Source organism: Notothenia coriiceps, unplaced genomic scaffold, assembly GCF_000735185.1.
Source record: "Notothenia coriiceps isolate Sejong01 unplaced genomic scaffold, NC01 NC01_scaffold00000901, whole genome shotgun sequence".
NCBI classification, from domain to species: Eukaryota; Metazoa; Chordata; class Actinopteri; order Perciformes; family Nototheniidae; genus Notothenia; species Notothenia coriiceps.
The window spans coordinates 108-21326 of NW_011333602.1; the positions used below are offsets into that span (position 1 = coordinate 108).

The 21219-nt window shown below is 40.0% G+C and overlaps 2 protein-coding genes across 2 annotated transcripts; one reads left to right on the forward strand and one right to left on the reverse strand.

Moving 5' to 3' along the window:
• Positions 1-830: 830 nt before the first annotated feature.
• igf2bp2a (insulin-like growth factor 2 mRNA binding protein 2a) lies at positions 831-15424 on the forward strand (the record flags this gene model as incomplete). The annotated part of the gene is made up of 11 exons (XM_010785656.1): positions 831-1118; positions 1550-1684; positions 3864-3986; positions 5720-5855; positions 7658-7795; positions 8319-8387; positions 9428-9544; positions 9921-10004; positions 10157-10288; positions 10485-10598; positions 12100-15424. Coding segments are annotated over 11 exons (1435 nt in total), but the record flags the coding sequence as incomplete, so codon positions are not given.
• Positions 15425-16817: 1393 nt separating this feature from the next.
• Positions 16818-20916, reverse strand: tmem41aa (transmembrane protein 41aa). The gene is made up of 5 exons (XM_010785625.1): positions 20657-20916; positions 19947-20097; positions 19209-19370; positions 18725-18863; positions 16818-18039 (listed from the first exon to the last, which is right to left on the reverse strand). The coding sequence occupies exons 1-5, from the start codon at positions 20815-20817 to the stop codon at positions 17819-17821; spliced, it is 834 nt and encodes a 277-aa protein (XP_010783927.1). The 5' UTR covers positions 20818-20916; the 3' UTR covers positions 16818-17818.
• Between the last annotated feature and the right edge of the window lie 303 nt (positions 20917-21219).

The window sequence follows — 21219 nt, forward strand, 5'->3', positions numbered from 1 at the left end:
GGGCCCCGTATTGGGACAGGGTTCTACCTGTTAAGTTCTGGTTTTGTGTTGGTGATTTTCGAGATAAGCATGTCTGGCAATGCGGGAGTCTCAATATCCCATAGTGAGACATCGAACGGAGTGTTATGAATGAGAACTATAGGTTACTTACGTAACCCCAGTTCTCAGAGTAACATGAAGTGAGATGTCTCACCTGACGGCCCTTCTTGCTGAGGCGAAGCGAGAAGAGGTGCTTATTTTGAATGACGCCTGCGTCGTGGTGCAAGCTACTTATAGGGTTGGTGGATTCCCTGACGTTGGCGTCAAGATCACCAGCCAATCAGGATTGGCGTAATGAGATTGATGCTTCTGGTGCATACGCGTTGAGGCGCATCCCATAGTGAGACATCTCACTTCATGTTACTCTGAGAACTGGGGTTACGTAAGTAACCTATAGTTTTACAATAACCTTTTAAATGTTACAATCATAGTACATTTCTTGCACAATTAAAGTAGATATAATATCCCCCTTTATATTTTGTAACTGTACATTTTTATTTCCACATGTATATTTTCCACATGTTTATTTTTTTACTTTTTAATGCTATTTTATTTATATTTCAGAAATATTTGGGATTGTTCATTTCTAGTGTTTTAATTTCTCTTATGTACATTGCCTAATCTTTTTATGCTGCTGCAACGCAAACATTTCCCAATTTTGGATCAATAAAGTACTAATCTATCTAATCTATCTATCTAAATGAAATATCACACAAGGAATTCCACTGAACCCGTTTACCGTAATATAATACTTGACTTGTTTCGCCTCCACCTCCTGTTCCTCCCCACAGAGCCATTGAGAAGTTAACAGGGCACCAGTTCGAAGACTACTCCTTCAAAGTGTCATATATCGTGGACATGGATGCTGCTCCGCCCGACCAGGCTCCCCGCACGCGGCGCGGGGGGCGGTCCTCCCGGGAGGGGGGCTCTCAGCCCGGGCCCTCAGGAGACTATGGCTCTCCCCGCACCAGACAACACGACTTCCCCCTGCGCATGCTCGCGCCTTCTCAGTTTGTCGGAGCCATCATCGGCAAGGAGGGCTTCACCATCAAGAAGATCACCAAAAATACCCAGTCTAAGTGAGCAGACTCTGGTCGTCCTCTCTTGTTCCTGCTGTGTTTGTCTTTCCTGTTTTCTTGGCTACACTCTAATTTTGTTATGTAGACATGACATAATAATGTAGACAATGTGGCACTGTGCCTAGGCTTGCATTGTTAAGACCAGTTGTCGGCGATATAATGCAAGATAGCACACAGTAAATGCTTTAAGTTGTACAATTTTGAAAAGGAGAAGCTCAGGTTTTTCATGGAGGGTTTACTCTGAGATATAAATATTGTTATATACACAACATCCCATTGTAACATTTACTTCTCAACATCTTGAAAGGCTTGTGTGCTTTCAGTCCGTAATGCACAACAAGACAAATGTTATTATGACTTTATACTCTATCCTCCTTCTTTGTCCTTCTCAACTTTGTGTTTATCTCTCTGTCCATCTCTCCCTCTCTCAGGGTGGACATTCATCGGAAGGAAAATGCAGGGGCAGCAGAAAAGCCCATTACCATCCACTCAACTCCCGAAGGCTGCTCCGCCGCCTGTCGCATGATCCTGGACATCATGCAGAAGGAGGCCAACGAGACCAAGACGTGAGTCTGCACCTTGACATGCACAAACATGCATACACACACTTGGATGTTGTTTACGCAGGTCAGGTATACACTCCAACAGGGAGATAAGCCATAATATTTGCGGGGCTGTAATCTTATCCTTTAACCTGCCTGCACACCTTTTAATCTCACTGTGCATTCTCTCGCTTGGACCACTAACACAGTGCACACGACACACTCGCATAGGAAAACACGTGACCCCAGCTTAGCATTTAAGAAACAAGGCCAACTTGTCTAATTGAGCTTGACACTTTTAACAAGACACTGCACCTTTAAACTCTTTGAGCTCTGCTGGATCTGAGTGTCAATGCCCAGCTTGTATTTGTATTTATTTGTCAAGTGTGTTGTTTGTCGATGGGGTGCGTCCACTCACTAAGCGTTGCTTGAATTATAAGGGCTAGATTCTTCATTACTGGATACAGAAAAATTATTTTGCTTCATTTAAATATAAAAATGTTCCCACAGACTTGCAAGATACGTCCTAGATGACATGACACTTAAATTGGTTTTGTCAAAGACTGTTTATTTTGTTGTTTTGTTCTTGTCCCAAGTGTTTTCAGTCAGTGTGGTTTCCCATAGAGCCGGAGAATGGTTCAGGCTGTCGAGAGGGATGATTATGGCTCTTGAGCATAAATAGATTTTTTCTAGCTGTTGCCTCATAGTTATTTCACTGAGATATCGATTTTCTAATCTTCTCTCTGCAAGGAATCAAATAAGCATATTTCCTAAAATGTTGAACTATTCATTAAAGTGTGAAAATTAAGAAATAGGTTAATGTTTTTTTAAACTGAACGACAACAGCCTGCATTAGTGAGGCTGTAGTTAGCTGTAGTTAGTTAGGCTCTAGCTCCAAATGCCACCAATATTTTCCTTTAAATTGAAAGAAACTATTGGAAGGCGACAGACAACAAACTCTAGTTCCTGTGTTATGTTAGTTGCTTAGCCATATTGATGTGACGTAATGAAGTAACAATAAATCAGTCTGCCTTATCCACCTCGAGAAATTTCACTCTAAGATCAATATTTATCCTATCTGTCAAATCTCTCAAAATAGCCTCCACCTGTCGCTGCCTGGGTGCCACTCCTTCATAAATTGTAAACATGTCACCTCAGCCATCACACCCTGTAATTTTACTGAGCGTAAGGAGAGAAAAATGTCAAAAAAGGGATCAGAATGAGTGCTTTTGAGACATAATAAGAGACTCTAACATCAAAATAAAACAACCATTATTTTTTCCATCTGTGCACCAGAATAATTCAGGGTTTTGTGGAGCCATAAAATGGAAAATTAACTTTTACGGCACAAAATACATTTCAACTTAATCTCTACTTCACTGAAAAATACACAGTGTACACAAATTATGTTTTTGTCCTGAATATTTTTTTGTATCCATCTACTTCAAAAGCAAGTGGAAAAATACCAAATTTCCACTGTGACATGAAAGATGATAAGTGCATAATTTCTCAGTATCAAGCTTTCTGTATGATCATATTAGTCTTTTAATTTTGTATTTGAAAAGCAACATTATTATTTATACCTTCTGCTGTGTGCTAACTATAAGAGGTGATGCTAAACAGTTCCTTAGAAAAATGTAATAGGAAGTGTAACACACTATACCTACTGACAAACTGTATTGTTCCCCCTGAGGAACATCCTAGCTTAAAAACAAGGAAATCATTAGGAATTTATATTATGATAAACATTACAAAAACTAATATAAAGCAAATAAAACTTGTCAAATAATGTGAGACTCCGGTAGACAATCTGCTATTTTACGTTTTTTACACTGAGGGACTCCAGCACGTTAGATCTCGTTTGTTTATACTCTGATTTACTCTTCCCCTTCTATTACCAGGAGCTTTTTCTGAGCTGTTGTTGTTGCTGATGTCCTTGTTTACTGTAACTATGCTAAACAGTTCTTGCAGCAGGAAACGTCTGAGCTCATGTGGACCAAATCTCTTCAAGAAAACGAGTTTAGAACTGATCTTCTTCCCTGTAAAAATCTGGCTATTTTTTTATATAGCGATATTACACACATCATTGAATATAATGTCTTACATTTATGTTCACACATCCTCACACCACATTTGTGACACTCAGGGAAACGTATCTTCTCTTATCTCTCTCTAACCTGAGTGTTTGTGTTTGTGTGTGTAGGACGGAGGACATCCCTCTGAAGATCCTCGCCCACAACAGCCTCGTAGGGCGGCTGATTGGGAAGGAGGGTCGAAACCTGAAGAAGATCGAGGAGGACACAGGGACCAAGATAACCATCTCCTCGTAAGCCACCTCTCCTGTTGCACCCGTTCTCCTCTGTCACTGGCACCCACGTCAATCTACCACGTTCAGGAAATCACACACTGGATATTTAACTACTTGTGAGCACTTGGGACTATTATTAATTTAACCAAAACGCAAAACCTGCTGCGATTTTACTTCTTAGACTAGAGCCATACCTTTCTACAACCGTTCCCGTTAGCCGCTCTACATGTGGTTTTACTTATCTGAGTTGTTAGGGAGTTGCTTATAGCTCCTTTGCTCCAGAACATGATATTAAAGGCGGTGATTACCCCCCATTTAGCAGGATATGCTCGCCAACCTTTGATCATTTAGGGCTAATGAATCGCTCTGTCTCTGTGAGCTGTGTGGACGTAATGAGCCTTGAGAAAGAGACGGAGATGAGGAGAGAGATGAAGAGAGAAGAAGAGAGACCTTGTTTAAAAGAGGCAAACAGTACATCTTGTGATAGAATATCTAAATGTCCACGATCGCTTACATGATTCATTCATTAATAGATGCAGTTGTTAGGGCTGAAGAGTTTGAATCCAAAACCTTCTGTGGTTCATTTTAGACAAATTGAGTAATGTTTTGGCTGCAGTGTTTTGACACTATTGCTGCTTGTACAACGTTTTTTTTCCTGCAATAATATTAAGCAAGGACAAACTCGTTTTTAAAATGAACACTGCAGCGATCAGGACGTCATCTGGTTTCTCTCACTTTGGAAAAGAAAATTGCAAGTTTCTGATGTGTAAATTGTGTTCAAATGATTTATTACGACAGGGAAGGTCATATCATTCTAAATGCAATGATGATGGTGATGATGATGATGATGATGATGTGAATTGGCCACATTGAAACCCTTTTGAGTTGCATTATGGGAAGTGCAGGACCCAGTGTTTTCGGAGCATAATCTGGCATCATGCTGTGTCAACGAAAACTTGAAGAAGACGATTGAGAACACAATATCATTAAGATCATTTTTATAAAGGTCTTTATTTTTTATCTTTAAGATTTTATTGTGGATTTTCAAAGACATAAATAACAAGAAAGGCAGCTATACTATACAAAGACAGTGCTCTCACACCTAAAAAAAACACAACAAAACAATAACATAAGGGACAGGGGGGGTTACAATGTCATTTTTATTTTATGCATGCTGCCCATGGTCTAGTACCAGTACATGATTTACTCGGTAACACAAATATACTTTCATTATTACTATTTGTTTTTCTTTTTCCCCCTCTTCTAAATGTTTTCTCTTTATTAGTCTCATTTTTTTTGTTTTATTTGGGGTTTCTTTTTTATAAAGGAGAGCAGCCGAGATGGTTTGGGTCAAGGAATTACCTTATTGTTACCCAAAACCTGTTATTTATTCTACCCTATCAAAATATAAAAGGAGGCAGCTTCTTCCAGACTTAAACGGTTAAGAAAGTCCTCCAGCCATTGAGTTATGACATTTTGAAATGTTATAAACTAATGGACTCAAGTGTGAAGATCATTTTGTCATAGACTTGAATACAAACTTATTTTGGCAACCTGTGGATAACCCCTGATAAAATGCTAGTTAGTTTGTATTTCTTTGGGTGTTTACCGGTAGTTCAAATATTACTCCTACTACTACTTTAACTCAGTCATATCCACTTTCTGATAAAAAAAATAGTGAGCAGAGTGTGAGTGTTTCTGTGAGCTGTATTTGCATATACTAATTTATGTGTGTGTGATCTCCCCTGCAGGTTACACGACTTAACCATTCACAACCTAGAGAGGATCGTCACGGTGAAGGGCACCTTGGATGATTGTTGTAAAGCCCAGGTGGAGATCCTGAAGAAACTGATAGAAGCCTCCGAGAACGACATTGCTGCTATGAACGTAAGCCGAGCCTTAAGGTTACCATCTGCAGACCTCTTCTACGATCAGGGTGCGTGCGTGTGTGTGTGGTTATGATCTCAGGTTGACTCACACAGACTGACAGGTGAACAGTGAAGAGGGAGTGATGATATACTGTAGGATGATATCGCTTTCCATTCAGTGCATGTTACCACCAGCATTAGTAATACCCTTTGTTGTGTGCTTGGTAGTTAGATAACAGTAAACAGTTGCTGAATAGCTCATCAGTGAGTGTTTGAGCACAGCATGTTAACAAACATGTGTGTGTGTATGTGTGTGTGTGTGTGTGTGTGCCTGTTCCACAGAGCCTCTGACTCACGCTCACTTCCCCGCTGTGTGTGTCTGTGTTCCCGCTGTAACACACTGCGTTTCCCAGCATCCATCTGATATCTGTAGGCCGCTCTCTCACCCAGCTCCTCTTTCACACTGCCTGGATGATATCAACGGGGCAGAGCCAGCGAGAGAGGTCGACCTCAGAGGAAGAGAGATAGTGAAGATGATATCACAGGCTGCACACTCCCTACAATACAGAGATGATTAATGATAAAGTGTGTGATGATGCTCTCTATTATGAGCAGCAGTTACTCCAAATTACTATGCCAGTATCTTAGCTGCTTTCACATGAGCTGCCCATGTTGTGAATTTTTATCACCTAAATATTGGGGAAGAAATAATCATCAAGAAGTACCTCATCGCATGCGATTAAATAGTACAGGCTGGTGAGAGCAGTGCTGGCAGCTGAGTGCCGACTCTACAGTTAGCGGTGAGGGCCATCTAGCGTGACACTGTGGATATTACATGAAGCTTTCTGGGAAAAAGGAAGTGAAAGAAGGCCGTGTGTCTCTGCACGGACATGAAACCCTGAGGGCTGCATTTTTCGTCGTGCCATCAAAACAGCAAATATCCCCGTTTATCGCCTTCCTGTTGGTCTCTAAATTGTTTATTCAGCTTGAGAAGTAGGAACATTTTCTCCATCCATAAATGTATTCTTAAAATGATGCATATAGTTTACTGTAAGTACAACACATTTATTTGCTCAAAGCTGATACAATTGTAAAAATATGCCTGTACTGTTTAGAAGCGCACACGTTGACTGTTTCAGAGGGCTTGTTTTTTTCAACCAACAATTCAAATATATTAAACTAGTATCAGAGTCAACAATCAAAAATAACCAACATACTTATATTTGAGTTTAAAGATTGCTGGATTATTGCTAATTGTTATGGATATATAACACATCCTAAACAACAGTCAGGTTCATTCCTGTGTCTGATTACCCTTTTGGTAATCAAAAAACATTTGGGAAATTATTGATGTTTATTTATCAATTAAACTTACTTTTGACTTATTTTAAAGAAATAATTGGCATTCATCTTCCTTTTTCTCTTTATTTCATTTTTATTTGTTCCGTTCATGGTATGCACAACTTAATGTATAACAATTATTATGCAAAACATGTCTCATGTTTATCACTTATTAGAGGTAGTTTTCTTTTTAAGGTTGTCTTACTGGAGACGGATCTTCTTGATTTACTGTAAAATGTATCAGTATGACTCTTGTTGCAGCAAGGAACATAACCCTACAGCCTGGAGACATACAAGTCCAAGTTAAAACCTGTTTAATCTGATTTGCTCCTTTAAAGAAAAATGTTTTAAACACATCAGTGAAAATTGGTTTAAAAATAAAACCCAAGATGAAATGATGAGACCCATTTAAAGCCTAATGTATATATTTTTTGTAGTTTTTTTCTTTAAGCTAAAATCTTCCTTTCTTGTTCTGCCCAGCAACAGGCCAACCTGATCCCAGGCTTGAACCTGAATGCTCTGGGCATCTTCTCCTCCGGCCTGCCGATGCTGACCCCTGCTGCCGGACCCCGCGGTGCAGGGCCCCACATGGCTCCAGCAGGATACAACCCATTCTTAGTGAGTATGCTCTTATTTCACAAAACCATAAAAGACAGTGAAAAAAGAATCTAAAATTATTGTTTTGTAATGACTTTTCTGCTGTTGTTTTACCCGCCCAGTGAAGCAATGCTCAGCTCATGCAGGGATTTGTTTTGATTTGATAAAGCAATTTTTTTCCAACACGTGGTTAACCAGTTTTCCCCTGAAGTGCTTTTTAAGAAAACAAAACAGTGTTGACTCAGGTATTCTTGCAATATATTGTATACAGTCTGAAACAACCAGAATTCCCCCATCTTCCGCACAAATGAGTCAGGATGTCTGTAAAACAAAGTTTCCACTCATTGGCTGACGAGGACGAGCCACAGTAGTGTGAGACATTGTGCGAGAATGTATTTGCGTGCTTCATAGTCCAGAGAGTGAGTGATTCACTGGCAGTTTATGCCCCTGAAATTCCCCCTAATAGAAGCTTGAGTTGAGTGTGTGCATGTGTCTGTGAATTTGTGTTTTTTTGCCATCTGATTGGTCTGCTTGTCTCTTTCAGAGTCACTCTTCACATCTCAGTGGCCTGTACGGGGGTCCTCCAGCAAGTGCCATCACCCACCAGCACTCAGTATGTTCTCTTATATTTTTTCACTTTAGTCAATTATGCCCTGTGGATCTGAGACCTAAGAACTAATTTCTTATTATTTTATGATGCTAAAACAATATTTATAAGATTTGAGAGCAAGTTGAGAGCACAATAAATCTTTGAAAAGCCTCAGGAAGTTACTTATGGTATACATGCTGCCACAGTATAAAGAAAAAGAAGCAACACCAAATGGACGGAAAGACTTAAATAAGAAACCATGGCAACCTCTCGGTCAACGTCTATGATGAACAGACAGTCTGGCCTTTTTGCGTACCATCTCCCAGCCACCAGGGGTGGGACGTTGCGCGGCTCGCTGCACCGAGGAGCGGACAGTGTGAGCTGGGATCATTTCCTGCTTGCTGCGTGAGGTCTGCGAGACATCGCGAATGGACGCGGGAAGGGGGACCCCCATCTGTGAGGCTCCACTAGCACCCGCACCTACAGTGTAAGCGTACCACAGTTTCGCCGCTGCGAGGCTCCACTAGCACCCCCCCAGTGCGTCACAGTTTCCTCACCGAGAGAGTGTGTGTGGGAGGAGCTCCACGGATTGGACCATTTGGAAAAATCTCCAACGAGGCGTTCTGGGGCAGCATAGACAGGTCTTTTCTGTGTTAGTTTTATTCGCTACAGGGTGTACTTTGAGGGTTTGTGACTCTGCAGACCGTTTAAATGCATAAAAACCTTCATAACACACAAGGGGACGGGTAATAACCGGAAAAGCATGACATGGGACCTTTAAGAAAACAAAAACAAAGAGCACCCATCGGCCCTAATAGGAAATATTCCTTTCAGACCAAACTAGGGTGGGATGTTTACCCAATGAGAAAAGACTTGAAGAGAGCTCAATTTACCTTTACTTGCATGAGGTGTCTTCTTTTTTAGGCATCTCTTCGAGTATCTGACAAGTTAATTTAACGGGTTTGACTGTTTGGTAGCTTTTAAATGTCTCTCCCATTCAGCAGTAAAGTTGAGTAATAGTGGAGTGAAATATATCTTTATTTGTGACTTATTTTTCCCCACAGACTCCAGAACAGGAGGTTGTCTACCTCTTTATTCCAACTCAGGCAGTCGGGGCCTTGATCGGCAAGAAGGGCCAGCACATCAAACAACTCGCCCACTTCGCTGGAGCTTCTATCAAGGTGGGTTTTTCAGCCTCAATAGAGCGCTGACTTCAATTTGAAGGGTGGTAAAATAGGTTGTCTAACCACCTCTGATCAGCGTGCATCGCATTGTTTGAATGCTCACATCGGGCAGTAAGGTAAAGTTAACAATTTGCTTGTCCGCACTGGCAGGTTGTTAGTTATTAATGGTCAAAAAAGGAGTTACGCTTTTAAAAAATCCTCTCCGAGCCGCCCAAAGAAGTGGAACAGATGCTCAATGAATTCTAATACCATAGTCTCATTTATTTATTGGAATACGCAGACTTCTTGAATGATGATTCAGTGGTTACATGCACTGAATAAACACCTTTTCTATTTCTATCCATAACCTGTGTGTGTGTGTTGTGTGTTCCAGATTGCTCCAGCTGAGAATCCAGATAGTAGGATGGATGGTGAGAGGATGGTTACTATTACTGGAAATGCAGAGGCTCAGTTTAAGGTAACCACACAATGAAATGCTGTATGTGTATGCAAAATTGCTACTTGATATGCTTGATTCATTTTGTTGTGTATTACAGTAAACAGCAGTGGATCACTGTGTGTCCCCATTTCCCAGTCTCTCCTTGTCTCATTCCCTCCTCTGTATTCCAGGCCCAAGGTCGGATATTTGGGAAGCTGAAAGAGGAGAACTTCTTCTCAGCGAAGGAGGAGGTCAAACTGGAGACACACATCAAGGTTCCCTCAACCGCAGCTGGCAGGGTCATCGGTAAAGGTGGAAAGACGGTGAGTTGTTGCTTGAAGTGATCTGAATTATAGACAAGGATGGAGAAAAAACAATTGCATTAACTTCAGCTACATTAGCCATAAATAGCACCTGGTTTGCTTGGTTTAACCAAACAGTATTTTTCAGTTTACTGAGTAAGTCAGTGAGGCTTTAAGTGAGAATTAAAGCAATATACTAAATCTCTTTTTTTTTCAGGTAAATGAGCTGCAGAACCTTACAAGTGCTGAGGTCATCGTACCGCGGGACCAAACCCCAGACGAGAATGATGAAGTCTTTGTGAAAATCAGCGGTCATTTCTTTGCCAGCCAGGTACGCATAACAAAGTTTAAGATCCTGTAAATGAACACAGATATGTTTGTTATTTGGGTTGATTAGAGATCTGATGTCAAATATGGTGGCTTAACTTGGTACATCAGTTTTTTTGTATTAACTGTTCAGAAATTTTTATGCAATAATGCAGATTATCTTCTTTAACATGTGCTCTGAACATTGGTTAAAACCAGAAATACAATCATTACTTTTTCACATTTTAGAGTCAGTGGTTATTGCATGTTTTAACAGAAGAAAAGTTGGATATCTCTTTTTTTCACATTATAATTCAGAAAATACTCAGTCTCAACAGCATTACAAAGTTATTAAATGAATATAATGTTGGGTTGGGATCAGGGTAGGATTTTCACGACGGCCATGGCTTTAAAAAGCGACAGAACAGTGTTTTCTGAACTGCATTATGCTGCGTTCACAACGGACGTGATGCGAATATTCTCATCGCTCTAACCGCTGGAGTTTCACCGCGGCTGTCAGCTGTGGTTACTCCTGTCATTCAAACAGGACGCGCTGGAGAGGGGGCGGGGCTTATTTCCATGTAAATACTGTGGTGGAAACCAACTACGACAAAATTAACCTATTTTACAGTGATTTAATTGTAATACACGTTCCAAATGATGCCAAAGTAACTACATACTGATACCGGTTAGTAAAAAACATGAATTAATGCTTTGACAAGTCTGCAGACAAGACGGCAAGCGAAAAACCTTTTAAAATGCGTGTTTTCTGAATGGATCGATCAGGCTAAACTAACCTGTAGCTGCTCCGTCCACACTCACAACAACGTCCTAAAGACAGAATTAAAGCAGCGATTGTATTCGCCATGACAGTCTGGTGTGTACATGTTTCACTTTTTTCCAGTTTCTGACCAGAGCTGTGAGGAGTTGATTAAAGAGACTCTCGTACACACGCACGCACACACACACACACACACTTCACTGTGTGCACTACTGAATGATGTATGTGCAGAGTTTGACCCTTGAAGGCTGTTTCTTCTGCTCTGAAATGGAATATATTTGTTAAATATTAATAGAATTTTAGAATTTTAGATTTGATTTTGGATTTGTGAATGGGAGAAGTAGTAGATGGAAAACATACCAAACACTAGTTATTCAAAGTAGAGTATTTTATTTTATATACAGGCCTATATTATGATATCATGTTTGACATTATTACATAATATTACAGAATCGTAGTAAATGGATGAGGATTCAAATTCAGCTAGAAGTCATTTTCTTTGCTACTTTAGTTTATTAGTTCTTATTATCTTTAAACTATTTAAGCATATATTAATACAATTTACATACTGATAACTGCAGGAAAAAACAAACCTACACAGTCAACCTACCCCCAATGATGCTGAGCAGTTCATAGGAACATGACAGTTATCTGTTCATCAAAAGCCTATCTCCAAGGTCAGTCTGGTACGTGTTGTTACATATCAGTTAACACCCCGTCCTGTATGTGATGTCTCTCCGCACAGACTGCACAGAGGAAGATCCGGGAGATCATTCAGCAGGTCAAACAGCAGGAACAGAAGCACCAGCAGGGCACCGCCGTGTCACCGCACCACGCCAAGTGACCAGCGGGGCGGCTCCGGCGGGTGCCAGCCAATGAATGTAGCCCTCCCAAACGGACAGAGACCTACCCAGACAAAGGCCACGGCCAAGGGGGACATGCAGGGCAGACCAGCAGCACCAGGATCAAAACCAAAGAACTTCACTAGGGGGGAAAACAAGTAAGAGCCAAAGGCTGAGGGCATTGTGTGCACTGCCAGCCCCGTGAGAGCAGATAGAGTGGGAAAAAACCGTACTGATATAATATAACAAAAAAAAAGACCAAAAAAATCTATAAGGAACGTGGACATGGCAGAGAATTTTGGAACTGTTGTCGTCACAGTTCCAAACAGGAAATAGTATGTCGCCCTGAATAACGTTATCTCTTTAGTTGGACTAACATAGGCCTAACAAACTGATAAAGCAAATGTATTAACACAAGCGTATACGAGGCATTGTGATAAATATTTTAGGTTAGAACGAGCGCGAGGGACAATGGACTCTCACATGAATTAGAGATATTCAGATTGAAAGATGAAATATCCTTAGCAGTATTAACACAGAGTAGAAAAGTATATTGATACACACTGAGAGTACGCACTGTTATTTTACTATCAAAATGACAGAACAACTTGGTTTAGTTTCTAATATTTGTGCTTGTTCCAGAGATTGATTGTGCTCTGACAGCCTCATAAGGCAATTCCCCTTGTGTGTTCACAGTATAGGCCACTGAAATCAAAAGAAAAACACTTGTAAGAAAATATGGTGAATGGGTCTTTTTAACAAGCCTGTGTGTGTGCCAACGCAAAAGATAACGTCCCTTTTAAGTGTCTCTCACCAATCATATCTGATGCTTCTACTCTTTTTTTCTTTTTTTTCTTTATTTTCTGCTTATTTCTGCTTTAATTTCTCATCACTCTCTCTCATCTGGCGTGTTTTTTTAATAGGTTAAAAACATATTTGTTGTCAAGGAACAGTTTCTTCCCCCATAGCCCTCATTGAACTGCCACTTTCACTCAACAGAGGTTAAACGCATCAGAGGAATTTTTAAACTGATATAATTCTTCCATGCTGTAACAGTAACTATAACAGCATTCATGCTTGTTGTCCTGATATTTAAAAAAGAAATCTAAACATTGTCTAATAAAGGACGATCAGAGCAAATCTTAAAAAAACTATTTGGTCAAACTTAATTTGCTTACAGGTGACCAGTCGTTTTGAGCCACACGCTCGGCCTTATTTGGGACGTCATGAGGTCCGACACAAACATAAGAAATTAGACGTTGTTTTGAGGGAGGGTGCTCACTTTTGGTGTGTGAAGTGGCAGTGAGGAAAAAGTTTTGGGTTAGAGGGTGGTTTGGGAGGCACTGTATGACCTGTGGTACACACACAACCGCAAACGTGACCACAGCCGTGTTTGGCTTTAACCCTCTCTTGTCAGGGAGCTTTCTAAAACGGCATGACAGCTGTGAATGTACGATATGCAGCCTTTTAGAAGAATCACCCCTGCCGTGTCCAGCAGGCGGGGCCACAAGCACACAGATTGTCATTCTCACCCTCGCTCTTTCTTTTAACTTTTTCTTTTTTGTTTTGTTTTATTTTGGCGAGCCAGCCGACCGCTCTGCGAGTGCGCTGGACACGCAGGTCCTCCTGGTGTCCCTTTACTGTGGAGACCATGGAATCTTGTTGCCTTATTTTGTCAACTTTTAGACACCACCCATCAGCTTCATCTTCCAGACGCAAGGTTATTGCCAATACGCACAGCTTCCTCCGTGTGTGTGCGTTTGTGTGCGAGTGCGCATGTGTGTGTATATATATATAAAAAGAGAGAGTAATATTTATGAATCTATTTTTTTCCTATTTTGTGATGAGAGCTATTGATAAGAAACAAAAAGAAAAACAAAGTCCTTTTCTTTTCTTCCTCAGTGGGACACTGCCATATTATTTTGAAGGGAAGTGTTTATTTTCTTGAAAACTAGACTATGAATAATAATATAAACAAAAAACCTGAAAAATAGGAGAACAGTTAAGTGAACCATCGATAACTTTGGTCAGGATGTGAACAGTGCGCATGTCAGTATTGTGATCTACCTCAGGCTTCAGGGTACCTCAGTCCAATCTTTCATTTCCCCTTTTTCCACATTTTGTATGCCTTGTTAACTGATCATTTTGAGCGTTTTTAATTTTCTTTTTTAATGAAAAAAAGACAAAAGATCTACAGTAATCTCTAAACTCTTCAGGTCCAGTCAACTAGTGAAACTTTGTCAACCCTGTTGGACTGTCTTTACCTGGACGCCATACAACCTCTTAATGATACACGTCAAAAGGATTTCAAAGTACATTTTCTGTAGAAAGGAATGAAGAGCAGGATCTAAGGGGTACATACCTGCCCGAAGTGGTTCTGAATGTGGATGTTGTGTACTGATTTCACAGAAATCAGAGAAAGGAAAGAAAAGTCAGTTGAAAACAAAACAGAAACCAACCATCTGTACCTCCTGCTTTTCCCAACTGTACCTCCAGGTTTTTTTTAGACTTTAAAAAAAACAACAATGAAGTTTATTCACTTGTGGAAAAAAAAAAAAGATTTTTTTTAAACAACCCAATTCAATCGTACCAGCTCTATTTGATAAAAACATACTCTGGGGTTGATTTGAAGAAAACACAAAGCTGCAAAAATAGACTGACGGGACTCTTTGAACTTGGTGTAAAAACCCTAGTCTTCTGTGTAGAATGTAGAACAACTCTAGTCGTTGAAATGTCACTGTGTACGACAAGATACCTGTATATCTGTAAACATGTACAATAGAGTCACACATTAATGCATCGTTTTCTGTTTCTATAACACTCATCAGTCTACACCTGCGATGTGAGAGATGGTGGGAGAAGTTTTAGAGCGTCACAGCTTGCCTCAAAACTGACCTTTAAACGGTTTTCTCATCAATCTATAGATGATTTTTTTTTTTTTGATGTGCTGTACATTTCAGAATTACCTCTCAGAATCCAAGGCTGACTTTAGTTACTAAAACCGATTTAGGGCGAAAAATAATTAAATAAAGAAATTATATAGTGAAAGTTAGTGTTTGTCTTTGGAGTTCTTTTAACTGTTTGAGAGCTGATTTTTTTTTTTTTTTTTTCGAGGGCAGGCTTTTGTCATCAGATGAGCTGGATCATTGTCCCAGTGAACACAGATTAGCAGTGCTGAAATAAAACATAAAAGGTCTATCGAACTCACACAATGCCTGAGGCTTGCTGTAACAACAGCAAGCCTCCCCACAGCCGGTACAGTACCTCATACTGATGATGATCGCTCACCAGACCTGATTCAAATGACCCCCTGACCTTAGCCACACCAATGCAGTACGGTGCTTTAACTCGAAACACGTGACTCCTGTGGTGGTCTGCTTCACTGTAGTAGGGCATGTCATGGAGAGAACGGCTCTTCGCTGTAGCACTGGAAATTGCAGTTTGTCACTCATGGTTTAACTTGGCAGGACTAGCTTTTTAAGAGCAGTATTGAAGGCTCGTCTCTTGTGTTGCAGAGGACTCTTCAGATCTCTGTCTCGCTTGTGTTTTTGGCTCTTGACACAGTTAGTGCAGGTTTCCCTCCAGCTGGTTCGGTTTCACTGTGTGAAGAGCACAGCGTCTTGTTTGTTGTAAGTCGGCCGCTGTCTGAGGAGGAATCTTGTCAAAACTTAATAGTTTCCTTTTAATTTTAATTTGTACTTCCAAGGATTGGTGTTTCTAGGTTTTTTGGTTTGTTGCTAGACATCAATATTCAGTACCAGAAAACCACAATTACACACATCACTGAGGGTGTACTGTGTTGTTAGTCATATCACATGGTGGTTGGATAGTTTAGGCTTTTATTTTTCCTGTTGATCTGGTTTTTTCTCGTCATTTACACTGATTTAATGATGTAGTCCGGAGCAGTAGCTGGGATTCTTTGCTTTAATATTCATTCCTGTTAGATCACTACCAATTATACTAGTTGTTAAATTGTGGTTGAAATATCCTAACTAGAATGTTTAACAGGTTTTGGAATCACGATGGAAAAATAAATGAATCTGTGACATGCATAAAAAGAGGGTTGACAGAGTAACCAGGTCTGATCAAAAAGAAAAAGCTAATCAAATCTTGTTCTGTGACTGAACAAAAAATAGGGCATTCAACAACCATCCAAAAAAAGATAGTTAGCTGAGGAAGAATTTAGTAAAGTCTGGTTTGATGTATGCAGAACCACAGCAGTGTTTTTGTCTTGTCTTGTTGTTAAATGGGAGAACACAAAGCATTGCATGAGACTGTTGTAGGCGATCCAGTAGGTACACTTTATATAGCACTAGACTTTCAGTAGTGGTTTTCCATGGATCCATTTCTTAACTGCTTTTCACCATTTGGGAGATTCCTTTTGTCCCCTCAGTAGGTCTCAACCCTCAAGTCCTACATTTCCCACGGGCCAAAAGGTCCCAGACACCTCAAGGTAATCGGTGACTGTGCGCTAGAGAGACATATATGATCCATTTTTAATCCATCCCGTGGATTCATGCCTTTCTGGTAACAGCCAAGCTGTTGTTTTGAGTTGTGAGTGAACTGTATTGCTGAGCAACCTGGATCTGAGCAATAAATAATATTTGAAAAAAGAAAATGCTGTTTTTCACATTTACTGTTTTATTATTCCAAAGTGTTTTTACCTCTGAAATATTAGGTGTCATGTCATTTGGGATCTAGCACACCATAACTGTACATTCAATTTAAAAATAATTAACATATTTTTAGAGACAGAAAGCTGACATTACATTTTAAATCTTAACCCACACAAAGAAAGAGTTTTAAGATAACACTGTGCAGTGTGAATAGCCCTGTACAAAAGACATACGGACAGCCAGAGACGCAATATAAACGATCGATTGAACACATCCTGGATTAACTGCACCTTTACTAAAGTTTCAGGTAATGATTAGGTATCATGACATTTACTCAGTCATGTCATTTAATTTTTTTGTTTTTTGTTACCCCAAAGACTGAGGCCAAATTACACAATTTGAAAAACTTTGAGTTCCAACAAAGTTCAAAAATATAAAAAATTGCAGAACACCCTGCATTACAATTTATACTTAAAATGTGATTGTCAAAAAAGAAAAATACAATTTTCAAGTATATGCTGCAAACATATTTCAGTTACAAATATAGGTATTCACACAAACATCATCTGAGCCATTAAGCTACAACCAACATGAGCAGGCTGTTACATTAGTTTTCCCAAACTGGTGGAGGTAGAAGTCAGAACCAGAGTCCAGCACTGCACGACAGGCACTTGAAACACTGGCTGTTTACATTGAAGCCAAGTCCCCTTTAAACCCTTCCCTTTATCCTTATGATTACTGTACATTAATATATCCTTATAAATGTACTGTGCTCAATGGTGTTGTGGCATACTGTAGAATAACAAACATTTGGTTAAACAAAAATACCTGGCTACAAATTCCAATGTGCCAGTCTTATTTTTTACAGCTCTGCATCTCTAGGTGGCTCCAGATAAGATAAAAGAAACCTTTACACTTGAGTCAGCAGGTTGTTTCTGAAGAGTCATCGCTTTAAATACATGTAATCTTCGAGGCAGAGAGCCAGGGAAAACAACTCCCAGAAAAATCACTGGACCTTCTTCTCCGTGTTGAGCCCGTTCTGTGATGGGACGTCCAGTTTGAGGCGGTTCTGACTGAAGCGGCGGATGAGGGCGCCGGGCAGCAGCGCCATGCAGGCGATGGCCAGCAGCTGCAGCAGCCTCCCCCATGAGAACAAGTCGTCCAGAGACGCCACCTCAGACAGCATGACGCCCGTCTGCACACAGATGAAGTTGTACGGTAGGAGGCCTGCAGACACAGATGGCAGGTTAAAAACAAAACTTTAGTTAGACATCAAATGAATGTGGAGGGTTGGGAGAAATGTTCAATACTTAAAATTTGAAGGCAAATAATAATGTGATGTAAATCGAGTCAAGACTTTGTTGTGAGCAGTTTTATGTAGGAACTATATTCCTTCTTTCAAACTACACCCACCGACCATATCACTCTGCAGAAGGAAGATTGTATCTACTCGTGGACAAAAAGCATGCAGTTCTTTAAAAATGAAGTACTTTCTGTATGAAACTGTTCACAACAAGAACTGTGAATTATCTTGAGTGACTGGGTCATGATTTCCGGGAAGAGACGTTGCTGGGAGTTCTTTAGGTCTTTTGTTTTTTGGGCTTTGAGCACCACAAGCCGTGTATTCGAGAGAAAGAGGACATTTTTACAGCCAATAACTCACACACAAACAATCTGGATTAATAAATGGCACTGCAGGTATGAGGACAAATATTTGTTTTTGTTTGGGTGTAAACTTTCCCTTTAGCAAATGTCACAATCACATGTTGAAACTGATGATTTCACAGAGGGACGATTAGCCGTATTAATTAGCACGCACCTAATACAAACAATAATTAAAGTAGCCAAAGTGTGAGTTTAGGTGAATGTGAAGTCCTTTTCTTTTCATGTAAGGAGATGCTTGTGCTCTTACCAATGAAGACTGAGCAGATAAAGTAGGTGATGGGGATGTTGGCAATAGGGGCCGACATGTTCAGAAACCAGTTTGGAGTCATTGGAAAGAATCTCAGGAAGAGTAGAAAGAATAACAAACTGTCCTTGTTCTCCTCAACCTGGTAGAAAAGATAAGATTTTAAAAGAGATGTTAGGATATATAGGGAGAGTAGTAGTGTGTTTGTTGCTTTTTGAGATATTTTCAGTGTCAATTTCATATCTTCTCGTCACATTTTGGGGAATAAAAATACAAAACAAAACCTGTAATCACCCCCTGTATAACTTTGCACATGTATATACATGTAATGATAATATGTGTGAGCAGAGCATTCGGGGCAGGAATATATAACTTCATATTCTCAATGAAAGCCTACCATAAAAACTCATTTATTATCAGAATATACAGTAGAATTGAATCAATTTGTTGCCTTGAATAAGTTGTTTACATGGTGTCACAGATGTACCTTCCTCTGTAGCATGGAGACCTTATCAGGGAAAAGGTTAGCGATGTAGCGCTTTCCAAAGGTCTGGGACAGGAGGTAGCACATGGTGGAGCCCACAGTGGTGAGCACACAGGCAAGCAGCAGTCCTTGATAGGGTCCAAATATAGCTCCTGCTAAAATATTCTGCATAATGACAAGTGGAGAGGGCCAGAGTGATTACACATAAAAGTGTTTAATGATCGTCACAGACATGCACATCAAGACAATCTACTGCGTATCTCTTCCTGCCAAAGGAGAGAAGTACTCTTTAATCTAACAGTGGTTCTGTGCTGCAAGCTCCGTTTGGGGAATTAAATCAATGATACTGGGGAAGAGAAACTGCCACAAAAGTCTTATAATGTCTACACATAACGAGAGTCTGACATCCTTTTATTGTTTGAGCTTGCTGGATATTGTTATCCTCTGCAGTGTGAGTTTGGAGAAGAGACTTTTTCATTTTTCCTTATAGCATACTTAATTTGTGTCACACCTGCCATACGTGTTAATTTCTAATTGGCCTTCAAATCAATAATTGTTTTTGTAAAACATGTCAACAAATACCGTGACTACCTCACACCCACAAAGATCAATGACTTGCTTAATTGTTGTAAACATTTTTAAAGACATCCGACACGTAAAATATCAACATCCATGGTTTGCCTTGTTATCCAGCGTCAGTACAGAAAACACCTGAGCTTGAACACCTGCATTTTACCCTACCAGAAATGAAGATCCAGGAATGGCAAAGGACTGCTTGTAAAGATATGCACTACAGAAGAGCAGCAGGACATATCCAGTGTGCTCCGTCTTGTAAAACTGCAGGAGCTCAGACAGTTCCCTTAGCTCCTCCAAGTCTGAGGGGAACTTCAACCTGCATGACATCCATACTCAAGTTAGTCCCATCATGCACTTCTTCCAGGAACAGACAGTGTTCAGAATCATGGACAGATAATAGGATATTATGGTAATCAACAACATTTCAATATTGACATATACCTGATGGTGACAAGTTTATAAATGCTGATATGTGCTTGTTTGATCAATTTCAACCTGAATTACTGGTAACACTGTATTGGTTTTGGCTACTAAGTCAGAGGACTGAAGTTAACACATTGACCTAAAGTTAGGTTTACAGCCATTAGCAGTTGTATTGGGTATATAAGTGGTTATAAAGTGTTTTACAACTGTGTAATGACGCTAATATTAATAATTAATGGGTTTTAAAACTTTACTTAATGTCATATCTTACAGTAGGCTACATATCTACACACATATATTATAGAGTGAGTATTTCCATGATGAGATTGTGTGTGAGATAAGAGCATGCTTATGTAAGCGGTAGTGATATCAACGTTACAGTCAAATGCACATTTTGTAGATAAAAACATAACCTAGTGAACTTTATAATCTCTGGAAAACAGACGCGTCACCTGCTGGGCTCCCCGGAGCTGTCAGCGGGCTCCCCGGGCTCCTCATGGTGTCTGTGGGCGGCTGGAGGTCTCCGCGGCGCAGCGGGAAGGTACAGGGACAGAGAGTACAGGTACACACTGGCTGCAGCCACCACAGCGAGCAGTCCCACAAGAGAGCGCATATTCCTCCACACTGTCAGCCTGGAGACGGCTGCTTCTCCTCCGTGTTGACAGTCAGAGTGGATAGAAGAAATGGCCAACAACAACTGCTGCTTCTTCTTCGTGTACTTTGAGGTTTAAAGGTAGCTGACATCATTGGTGTTACTGCCATCTTCTGGAGGCATTTACCTAACCGCTGAAAGATATTTTTTGTATTCACTCAGCAATATCTGTAATATATGTATATTACATTTGTTTATAATGGTATTTGCATTTGACTGTAATATGTGTTTTTTTAATAAAAAAATGATTGCTGCTTTATATTAATAATAATAATAATAATTCAAGTTTTTTATAGCGATTTTCCTGGTCCTCAAATATGCTTTATTATTAATCAAACGATACTACACCAAAACAGTTAAATT